Source organism: Simochromis diagramma, unplaced genomic scaffold (genome assembly GCF_900408965.1).
Source record: "Simochromis diagramma unplaced genomic scaffold, fSimDia1.1 OVJJ01000361.1, whole genome shotgun sequence".
Lineage (NCBI taxonomy): Eukaryota > Metazoa > Chordata > Actinopteri > Cichliformes > Cichlidae > Simochromis > Simochromis diagramma.
In genome coordinates, this window is record NW_024386860.1 from 4910071 (window position 1) to 4921485 (window position 11415).

At 42.9% G+C, this 11415-nt stretch overlaps 2 protein-coding genes across 2 annotated transcripts; both read right to left on the bottom strand.

Annotated features, from left to right (window-relative positions):
* Nucleotides 1-5: 5 nt before the first annotated feature.
* On the bottom strand, nucleotides 6-6800 carry grwd1 (glutamate-rich WD repeat containing 1). Its single transcript, XM_040029915.1, has 7 exons — nucleotides 6360-6800; nucleotides 6152-6269; nucleotides 3018-3180; nucleotides 2710-2920; nucleotides 2023-2168; nucleotides 1181-1372; nucleotides 6-561 (listed from the first exon to the last, which is right to left on the bottom strand). Exons 1-7 carry the CDS (start codon nucleotides 6574-6576, stop codon nucleotides 253-255), a joined length of 1356 nt encoding a protein of 451 aa, XP_039885849.1. The 5' UTR covers nucleotides 6577-6800; the 3' UTR covers nucleotides 6-252.
* A 955-nt stretch (nucleotides 6801-7755) lies between these two features.
* zgc:174888 (uncharacterized protein LOC558116 homolog) lies at nucleotides 7756-10576 on the bottom strand. The gene is made up of 5 exons (XM_040029917.1): nucleotides 10036-10576; nucleotides 9546-9652; nucleotides 9358-9429; nucleotides 8914-9060; nucleotides 7756-8783 (listed from the first exon to the last, which is right to left on the bottom strand). The coding sequence occupies exons 1-5, from the start codon at nucleotides 10046-10048 to the stop codon at nucleotides 8448-8450; spliced, it is 675 nt and encodes a 224-aa protein (XP_039885851.1). The 5' UTR covers nucleotides 10049-10576; the 3' UTR covers nucleotides 7756-8447.
* Between the last annotated feature and the right edge of the window lie 839 nt (nucleotides 10577-11415).

The window sequence follows — 11415 nt, forward strand, 5'->3', positions numbered from 1 at the left end:
AGCAGTCAAGTTATCAAAAATTTATTTTAAGCATGCAGGTGATGCCTTAAAAAGTTCAAAAGTCTGTAAACATACAGGCTGAAAGTTAAACGGGACCATAATGTGGTGCCTTTGTTGGAAAATAAATGTCAAAGAGCTGAATTATTACATACACAGCTTATTTATATACATTACAAGCTTCTTAGTGCTTGTTACACGTGTATCAGTCATGTAAATGCAAAACTATCCATTTGTCTCTAAAACGCACAAACGCTACACGGATATCGTCCTGAACACGTTGAATCCCGACAGAGCCGTGGAGACCATCATGCCCGGCATCTGCGGGTGCCAGTGGATCTCCTTGATCTCAGACTGACCCTGGTGCAGGAACAGCAGCTGAGGGGGAAGGTCCCTGACCGCCTCCACCCTGGCGCCCACGTCGCACGACTCCACAGACAGATCCCACTGGCTGACGATGTCGTCGGCGCCCGAGGCGGCGAACACGCTTGAGTCCACGGGGTTCCACTCCACCGAGGTGATGGGAGCGCTGTGTTGCTTGAAGTTGGCCACGGGACGCCCGGTCTACAGGAACAGGAGAGCAGTGAGGTGTGACAGCTGTTCATACAGTTTCAGCTCAGTGGGGTTTCACTCTGAAAACATACTAGGAGCAACCACTGAAGCTTTTTTGTGAACCGAGCAGTTACTGTCGTGCTTCAGGCCTGCTTGAAGAACAAAAGGACTGGGTGTGCATCAGAAGGGTGATCTGTGCTCATGTTTTTACCGATGTACACAGAGGTGTCTAAACTCTTCATTATGGGGGGAAAGGGTTAAATATGTCGCTCATACGGTGCAACTAGGACTTTGTGTGCTGTGAAAGTCTCATTCAGCTCTCTGTAATAAATCATGTAAATGTTTTTTCACCAAATATATTAAAATAGTTTCCTGATTTAGAAGGGAGGCAACAGCTAAAGCTATTATTGTTACACAACTGTACAACTAATGTTAGGTGGGGCCTGAACACTAAGAGGTGAGACAATCTGACGGCACAAGCCTAAAGATTGTTTTCCATTTGACACTAATCGTGGGTCACAGTGACATGTTGGCACACTGATAATAGTTCTGTTATTGTGAGTGCAATGTGTGTTTAATTAGACTTACATAATTATCTTTAGATGTATTGCCTCCATTTATTCTTTTGTACCTTAAACTGTCGCAGATCCCACACTTTCAGGAGTCCATCGTCCCCTCCTGACAGGAGGAATGGTTCGCTCCTGTTCCAGCTGATTACATTGATGTCCGATGAGTGAGCTTCATTGGCTGAGAGCATTGAATTGGGCGGGGCGCGGATGTCCCAGATCCGAATAGACTGATCCACTGAACAAGATGCAAAAACCTGGTGAAAGAGAGTCCAGATACTTTAAAAGTGTACTTTACAATAACTATTAACACAATAAGATCCAACAGCCTTCCCAAACAAGGAACTATTTCCTCTTAAGAATTTACTAGGGGAGGGCTCTGGTGGGCTTTGCATGCTTAATGATCCTTACTGCAGCAAGAAATTTTAGACAAGACTGTACAAGTTGAAAAGCCCTGAGAATCCAAAATAAATAAAGAATACTTTCATAAATGCAAACACCCAGTCTTATAGGACGAACATCGACATGTCACAAACTGGTTTGGTGACTAACTGCTGCGCTAAGACTCACGTAATTTACATAGTTTGGGCTGTAATTTGTTATGTCACAACTCTGTGGTGCCACACAGCAAGTGTTACCATATTCTATTTTTACCACGTGCCATTTAACAGCAAGTTTCCATAATTCTGCTCCGTGACCGCACCCAATTTTTTCAAAGAATTACCCACACATCACCAGGGACTTAACCTTAGTGGAAGATACCTAGAAATGTATAGACATCACAATTCTTAAGATTCAGAACAGCCACTCCTACTAATGTTACCGCTGCGGTTAAGGGTGCAACAAGCGAGCGAGCACAATCTGCCAAAGTTTGTGCCACTACGTCACCGTTGGTGTACAAACATACTGTAGCTTCTGTAGGCGACCACTGCAGATCTTCCACAGAATTTGTGTGGGAGCTGAAAGGTCGCTGGTCAATCTGCCAGGAAGTCCCCCCCTCCCGCGGCTCCCACACGTGGATGTTTTTCTTGCAGTCCCCGCTGACAAGCCGACCTGCCAACAAAACACAAAACAATTAACATTTTAATCTTTGACAGACATCTATTCAATTCTTTATCTCAGTCAATCGCAGCTTTCGAAGACATTCAAATACATGCAAATAAAAACAACCCGTTTACATGTTTAAGAGGAATTTGTGTTCTTCTTTGTCGGCACTTTAAGGTGGATTTCCTTCCAGCGTTATTCTTATAAAAGCCCACACTGGCATCTTTTCACTAAAACTACTGCACGTTTTTAATCGTAGCTGATCCCTCTCTGACGTATACACCGGTGTCAGCCCTGCAGTGGACAATACTTTTCTGATTCCCGATGACAGGTTTGCACGGGCAGACACAGTTAAGAACATGGGAACAAAAATATCTTGCACAAGGTGGAGACTGTTTTTATCATGTCAATCAGATAACGAAGTAGTCCAGGTGCAATCAGGGACCTGGCTGCTTGCACAAAACAATGTTGCCACACAGGGTGAGCTGTTTTGCTTTGCTTTTGTTTTTTCACATCTGTATAGCAGTCTTACAGGATAAGCCTCACGTACCAGGTACTTTAGGCGACCAGTCAATTGCAAAGCCTTCAGTCATGTGCCCTGAGAAACTGAAGAGCGCTGCTGCCTCCTTCTGCTGTTTGATGAACGCAGCCATAGCAGCAGAACTGTGGACGGCCTCCAGCTGGGATCGGAGATCGAAGATTTCCACCTGTCCCTTGTCTGACCACACAGCGGCTAATGACTGCTCTCCAACCTGAGTCACCTGGACGCCAAGAAGCAAAATTAGTCGAATCATCAGAGAATTAAGAAAAACTGATGCACAAGATACGGATTTTATTTACTTATAAACGTCTGCATACCCTGACTCTGTTAATCCCCCCATAGTGGGGCATCATGGCCAGTTCCATCTGTGGTTTCTTTTCTTCGTCGTCCTCCTCTTCATCACTTTCCTCATCGCTGCTCTCTTCCTCCTCTTTGTCCTTCTCTGTTCCATGAAGGTTATACATGCGCATGACCAAAAGTCTGCCAAAAAACAATTAATTAACAATTAATTTATTGGCATTGATTTCTGGGACATACCCCAGTCCAAAAAGAAAAATCAAACTATCCTGCATCAGTGTGCGTCATCTTTGAGTGCTTGAGATTTTCCAATAACCTTTAATTGACCACTGAAGTCTCCACCGAAAGGAGACCTTTCAGGGGAACAGTACGAGAGCTGACATCAGAACAAAACTGAAACTGTGCATCACAGGAAACAAACAACAAACAAATAAAAACAACATTGCGGTGTGGTCTATAGTGAAGAGAGTCAATGCTTTAATGTTAGCATCCAAAAGAATCTTCCCTTAGACATTAAAGAGTTTGCTTTTCTCTGCCATAAACGACACATTTGGTAATAATAACAATAAACATGTACAACAGGAAAAATGGGAAAATAAGGGGAATTTAACATTACTACACATGGAAACGTGGCAATAATGCGATGATTTTGGATGAAAGGACACCTCCTGGGGACACCTGCACAAAGCAGCTTTTTAAATAAGGAATGAAGTTGTTGGAGGTCTTAAATTTAAAGAAATTAAAATCATTTTCAAGTTTTAGTCTTGCCCACTACTCCTGCAATACTGGTCTAATGTAAAAACATCCATCCTCTAATCTAATTAGAGGTCTTGAACCTGAATGAATGTGTGTCTCCTCCTGGCATCCAAGCAGGGATCTTTCACAGGTATTACTTATTGTTACTTATTATTAAGGTTAATTATGGTTATTTTTGTCTTCTTTCAGCTGCTCCCTTTAGGGGTCGCCACAGCACATCTGCCTCCATCTCAGGCTTCCTCCTCTGTCTCATTAGCCGTCTGCATGTCCTCCTTCACTACATCCGTGAACCTTTTTCTGTGGTCTTCCTCTTTTCCTCCTGCCTGGCAGTTTAGCACCCTCGCTTGTACCTTTCCTTCTTTTTCATTGCCTTCAAGCAGACCTTCCTCCTCCTTTTTCTTTGCCCAGCAGTAGCACAATTTCCTCCAGCTGCCTGTCATTAACCCGGACCTTGACCGGGCCAGTACATAAAAAGCTCCCTTGATAATCTGCATATTTGATTTGCCGAATGCCGTTCCTGACGCAACCCTTAGCCTTAATTCGAGCTTGGGATCAGCACTTGCAGTAACCTGGCTTGTGGCCCACCGTGTCTGGCATTGGTATTCTTTTATTGTTGTATGAATGAGAAAGTGTGAGTGAACAGAGTTTCTACAACATCTACACGTTTGTTTTTATCCCACACTGTGATCAAACTATAGTCAGACTATAGATGACCAACTTAATCTGCTACATAAACTCATTGTCTTAGGACAACTTTGCCATGAATTAGGATAAAAATGCAACTACAAATACCTGTGTTCAGCTCTACTGCTCGGCACATGGCTGCAGCAGAGCTGAGCTGCTGTCGCTTCTAAATGTGGTGAAGCTTAATGCCTGCTTTCAGCTTTTTGAACTCTTTAACTCTCCCTACTCAATACTCCAGAGTAAACAGACCAAGCGCTCACTTTGTGCTACTGATTAGCTGCGTTACAGTGATGTGACTTTTAAAATTAGAGTAAGCCAGCCTTTATTCTGTGAACTGTCCTAGTAATAATAGGGAGAAAAATGGAATATTAATTGTGGCCTCACGGCTAGAAGGTTCAGGGATTTGGACTTCCAACAGACTGGGTGGCGCCGCTCTGTGTTTTCTTTTAGCTCACTTTCTCCCACAGTCGAACAGCTTACAGTTAACTGGTGGCTTAAAGCTGGGTGTGAATATGAGCATGAATAGGTGTCTGTCTCTGTAGCTTCCACAGCTAAAAAAAACAAAACCATGGAAGTGCCAAAAACTACAGGTGCTCAAACAGTCGCTTCAGGCTAGCCAAAGCATTAAAATGCCCAAATCCAGCCATGAAGCTACCGTGGTTACATCCTGGTCTCTGCAGCCAATCTCTCCCATTATAACAGCTGTACAGGAGTGTGTGTTAATTTAATAACTCACCGACTTGGATTTGATTTGGATGTTTTTCATAACTCTGACTCCCAGCTGTGCCAGGATCAAGCAGCTGCAGCCAGCTGCTGTGTGCCAAACTTGTTCGTGCCCTTTGGCATATTTTTAATAGAACAAGCCGCTGTGTGGTATCGAGTGTCCAACAACTGTATGCTTCATTTTTAGGGAGAAAAATTCTAGTATTTAGAACAAATTAGTAGTAAACACATTTAAACCTGTAGGTCTCACAATTCCCCAGCTTGGATAAACTGGAAAGTTACCTCAGGACATCCGGGCTAAAAGCTATACCAAATCAGCATGCATACTCAGACCCCTTGGGAAAAAGGGAGCGGCTCAAAGTACCCAATTAGTAATAATATGGAATTATATTTGTCTGGGAGGGTTGCACACAAATGGATGCAGCTTCCTAACAAAGCTTTTTAGCATTAGTGGAAAACAGTCCAGTCCAACCTCTCACGCAAAAATGAACACGTCCCACTGCAAAAGTGCTTCCCTCTGCTTATAATTTTTGTACTTGCTCTTGTTAAATTTCAAAAATATCCTTTTGCAATCACTTTATTTAATTAGTCTTGCTCTTAAATAATATTTGCAAGCCATTATTTTATCCTCTGGTGCTGTGTTTGCTCATTTTAACTTTGCCTAAATGTTGTTATGCAACTGCCATCTGAATGCGTCTGCTACGAATAAATATGTATTTAAAAACTGGGGGGATGAGGGGAGTTTATGGGTTTAACTTGCCTCTTGCACAATGTCAGCTGGATAAAATTACTCCAGGCCAAACATGACAGATCACTCTAAAATATATTTGTGAAACTAACCACTGACACCAGTTTAAACGACCAAAATAAACACACGGAGGTGCAGGACATCCGGCGTTATTGAGCAGGACCTTTAAAAATGGTGCTTTCGGATTAAATGCTGAGTGCCGACAGTAATGAAGGTGTGGGTTAAAGGTCAGTGGTCCTGTACCTGTTCTTCAGAGCTGTGTCCGCCTGCGTGCCCGCACAGAGCAGCATGGACAGGGGAAACTGCTCCCTGCTGTCTCCATCTCCATCCCTTAAGATGTCGAAGCTCAGGCATGGAGCACCTGAACATAAACAACAAGGTAACTTAAGCCCAGAGATCCCACATGGTGGAAGCGTGAACTTCATTGGGAGTAATGATGACTTTAACTTGCCTGTCTGGCACTCGTGATACATGCGGTACGCGGAGCGGTCCATCTCCAGCTCCTCCCCGGGCTCAAGCGGCTCGATCCCGGGCACGTACACTTTCTTCTCCTCCTCTCCCTCTGCCCCTTCCTCTTCCATGTCCACCCCTTCGTCCTCATCGCTGCCCGCTTCGTCCATCTCCTCCATCTCGTTTTCCTCCACGGCGTGCTCACCGGGCGCAGACATCTTGGCAGAGGCACGGTGTGGCGTACTTCCGGTACAGGCAGCGGCCACGTGGTTTAAACGCCGCTCACCCTCCTCACCAGCGGCGCCCCTCTCTCCCTGTTTACGGGAATTCAGCTGACCTCTTTGGCAAAAGAGCCCCTGTTGCCAGGAAAGACCAGGCTTGCAATTGTTTGTCTCACACTGTAAGCCCTGAGGATCACGTGAACATTATTAGCGTGGACACTGTTAGCGTTAGCTACATGGCAAATGTTCTGTCTCCTCCCTGGAAGATAATTAGCCTTTTGCTTAAGAACATTTGGGATCGTGTCCATGCACCGATCAGTAAAGAGTGTTCACCTCTGAGTCATGATTGTGTGATTTAATGAGATTTATTTGAATGTGCTGTACTACATCTTACGCAGCACAGCCTGGTACTGACAGGGGGCTCAGCAGCCCCTGCACCACTAATGGGAAGTCAGGCTTTGACTCACAGCTACTCATTGGCAATAATTTATAGATAGTTTTGCACTGACTCTATCAGGGTGTTGGGAAACTGCCATAAAAGCTGCTATGCTAAATTCATAAGAATACTCGGGCAATTTCTCTTATACACGTTTGTCTAAGCATGTGTTTCTTTCTTTTACATTTGTGTTTGCATTTCATTATTAAAATTGTGCCAGAGATTCTCTTGAAACCTTCTCTGCTCTTTTAACAAACACTCACATATACATTTAAGAGATTGTGAAACTACTCGGGGGGGTTCTGTCAGGACGAAGGTGTTTCTTTCACGTGTAGCTGAGTACAAGTAGAGACAAGTGCTCTTTTATTACTCATCGAGGTCTTTGACAAGAGCCTTAACATCCCGGGCTGTTCCACCACACATTCCTCTGTCATCTGCAACTGATCTCTTAGACTTTTTAGTTATTTAATTTTTTTTTTTTTTAACTAAAGCTGCAGAATATATTTGAAGAGTTTGCACACAAAGGCTGCCTCTTTACAAGAGAATCTACGGTTGAGTTCACACGAATGCAGACTCTTGCCGTTGGAATGCAAGATTAAACACAAAACGTAATCTCTTAAAAGCAGCAGGGACAAAACTGTAAACATATAACTCCGACTGATTAAATACTTTGCTGCTGCAAATAGCAGTACCACACTGCAAAGTTACAAATGCAAATTTGGCAAGAATTGTACCTGTGATTGCTCTGCAACTGTAGTTTTATTAATGTCATAAGTTAGTGCTGATCATAGGCTACAGTATCATTATGCAGGCATTACAGCTGTAATTGGCAGTGCACTGATTTTAACAACTTCATAAACTGTTGAGTTTTTCAGTGTGCCACAGTGCATAATCATTTTTTACAAATGTGGAGAGAAATGACAGTATTTACCTCTAAAATGTGGCGTAAAAGTGTATTTAAATGAAGAAAAAAAATTAAATATGTATATCCCAACACTTAAGCACATTTACTTAAGTAGCCTAACTGTAAATGTACATTCAAAATACTGTAATAAATATAACACAGACTTTGGATACTGGCAAGTTACACCAAAAGCTAACGATGCATATATCTAAATGTCTTTAATTTATTTTTCTGTACAAAAGTAAATACATATACATCCATTTGTAAACAGTGGCAGGCAATGCCCATTAGCAAGAAGAACATAAACCATAGATAGCTTGCTCTAAATAGTGATGCTATTGGATTACATCTGCGATATCACCTCTTACAGAGCGCTGTTGGACGGCGAGACTGGTGGTTTGCTCTAATTTTGTGCATCAGATGTAACACTTGAGTTTCACAAAGCTTACCACACCGAAACACAAAGACAAAAACTTAAGAAAACAGTCATCAGTGCTATAAAGATATATATAAGACCCTTTTTGACAACTATGGTAGCAAACACCAGTAGAGTCTTAATAATAAGGAGCTCCAAACAAATGCAGAATATGATGGGGGAACCCCACTGGACAGTGGCGGTGTGTCTATAAACCTGCCAGATTCCATATTGTCTACCGCTCTAGTGGTTAAAAGTCTGGCCCTTGATGGGCTGTAGTCCTTCCTTTCAACAGACGGTGGCAAGTTGGGCAGGGTGCATGTTTCAATTGAAGGTGGGCACCCAATTTGAATCCATCGGCTAAAAAGTTCTGATGTTAACTTTAGGAGTTCTTCTGGAGAGGAAGACACTGAGGAGAACTGGGATAAGTCTGTCTCCTCCCGAAACATCTGCAGCAAGGAAACAAGGAAGAGAGATCAGTATTATCAAGACAACAAATCTGACTAACAAAGTCATGTTTGAAACAGCTACTTGATACTGAAGCGAGCAATGTCACGACAAGAAAAAGAGAATACGTACTTCCATGTTTCTGTTCTTGCTAATAATTTTATCCAGTGTCCGTGTAAGTTCCACAACAAGAGAGTGATTTAAGTGTTCCTCCCAGAGGTTTGTCAGGAGCACTTGCCAAGAATTATGGAGGACATACGCAGCAGGGAACACGCAACACTGCGAGGAAAAACAGAGCAACACAACAACCCCAAAATTAGGACTAGCATGTAAAACACATGACAAATCACCGCAAGAACCACACAAGTAACCGTGTTACGAGAGAGGCTGGAGGCCACTTGGGACAACAGACTGTTATTAAACAGAGCATGTGACTTGTTATAGTTGAAGACGACCAAAGAAAAAAAGCAAGTAATTATTCTCTTTAAAAAAAAACCCCAAGTGGGCTTCAGGAGAAGGTTAAAATGAACAGGATATATAAGATCTATATGAGCACTTCCTATATAAACAACTCACCGGATCGGTGTCACAGAGCATGTGTCTTGTATATCGATGCACCACATAGTAATCCTTAGGAAACACTGTGCGCTGAAGGAGGGAGAAAAGAGGCAAAGATGAGAAGCCAGATACCCAGAAGGACCACACAGGTCTATACGGACATAGAAGTAAATATTTAGAAACGAAGTAAAGAGAGTTTCACTTACAAAGCCTGCTGAACTCGAATCGATGGTCCCTTTGATATTTTTCACACCTTCCAGGTCAAACTCACATCCACCACATGGGGCAGTTAGTAATGACAGCAACAGTAGAACTGTTGGAGACATGATAAGAGCGAAAGCCACAGAAAACAAGTCATATAATTGCTGGAAACTTTCTGTGGTTTGTAGCTTGTTCAAACTGCATAGCTACTAAAAAGAACATGACATCATTTCCTGTGTAAATTAGCCATTTCTTTCTTTTTTTTAAAAAAAAGAAAACAGCAGGAGACACTGGGCTACGATTGCAACATCTCTAATTTAATTAGGGCACCAGAAATGGCTGTAATGTTTCAAAGTGGCGCAAAAAAACAACTTTGATTCACCATTTAAATCTCACTATGCATTAACCAGGACTGCTGTTTCACTATATTCCCACAGACATTTAAAAAGGGTGAAAAACAGACAAAAATTTAACATGAAAATAATAGTTTCTCACCTCGCAGTGTCATCGTTTTATCTTGACTGCATGTCCATTTCTCTTGTTGACAGCAGTGACTCTGCAGGCAAGCTTCACTGTCACTCTGTAAAAGGCGAAGCTTCCTCCTGTGGGTTTTTTTTACAGGTCTTTGAAAGAGCAGGCTTCTGTCTCTTCTTCTTCACTGCTTGATATTTAGTCTTCCTGTTCACATCCCTCAGATCATCCCCTTCTCTTTACTTAGGGTCCTTTGGTACTTTCCATGCACATGCCCCACTTGTCACCTCACATCGACATGCTCTCTCACTTTGGGTTTTCCCACTTGAAGCCAGGGTGGCTGCAGCCTTTCACTTTGAAAGCCTTGTTTTTCTATTTTCCTTTCTAAATCTTTTCTCCTTTCCCTTTCTCACTACTGACCTAGAATTTTCCTGGCCACTCTGTCTCTGTCCCTTAAAAGTGATTAATGAATAAAGTGCCAGAGCTGACCTCTTCCCCTGGATTTCTCCCTATCCCTCTGTATCCTACTCAGACACAGGCACAGCTCAAAGTGAAAGTGCTCCGCTCAATTCTCCCTTTATGCGTCGGCCACTCCCACAGGCACACGTTTTACCTCACTATTGACTGACCCGTCTCCCTCCCTTCTGCTTCCCACATTCCCCAACACCCCCCCACCCCCATCCTCCCGCTCCCACCCCCATCCTCCCGCTCCCAACCAGGGCCGAAGAGGCTTAGTTATGCAGTCAGAGCATATGTTTTTCATTTGGATTCTTCCCCACACCTCTCTGCCTGTTGATTCTATCAGTCTCTGTCCCGTAAGTCAGTGCGCAGTATCATCCCATTAAGTCATCCATTAACAGTCAGTTTCTTTTAGAAATAAGGATCACATTCATTACATTCCTCGAAGAGCTAACGAGAAAGATTGCAACACTGAATTGCCAGAAGATGCAAGTCATCCCAACATGACTGCTTTCTTTAGTCATTAATGTTAAAATTGGCTTTACAGAGTTGTATGGTATGATTGTGATGATAGCTGTGCACAGCTGCCATCATCCTGTCAGTAAAGTGTTGTTTTGTGGCCTCAGGTTATGCAAAGCATCGCGTTGGTTTGGGATATCAGTCAGATGTCAACAGAGGAGTTGATTAATGATGAAAGGAAGGAAGTCGTTATTCTTCATGTTTGTTGGATCATAAGCCAAAGGACAGAGGAAAATTTCCCAGAGAGGTATCTCTACTGACAGGAAAAGGAAACCAGACAGCCGCAGCAAGCGAGGGCTCCATATTCCCCAAGGCATGACTAAATCAAAACCTCTTTACTTATGCTACGTTTTAATGATAGATATAAATATCTAGTCAGAGTGCCGTCTTCCTGGTTCATACTGCATTTAAAATTCAGAGGGAAGT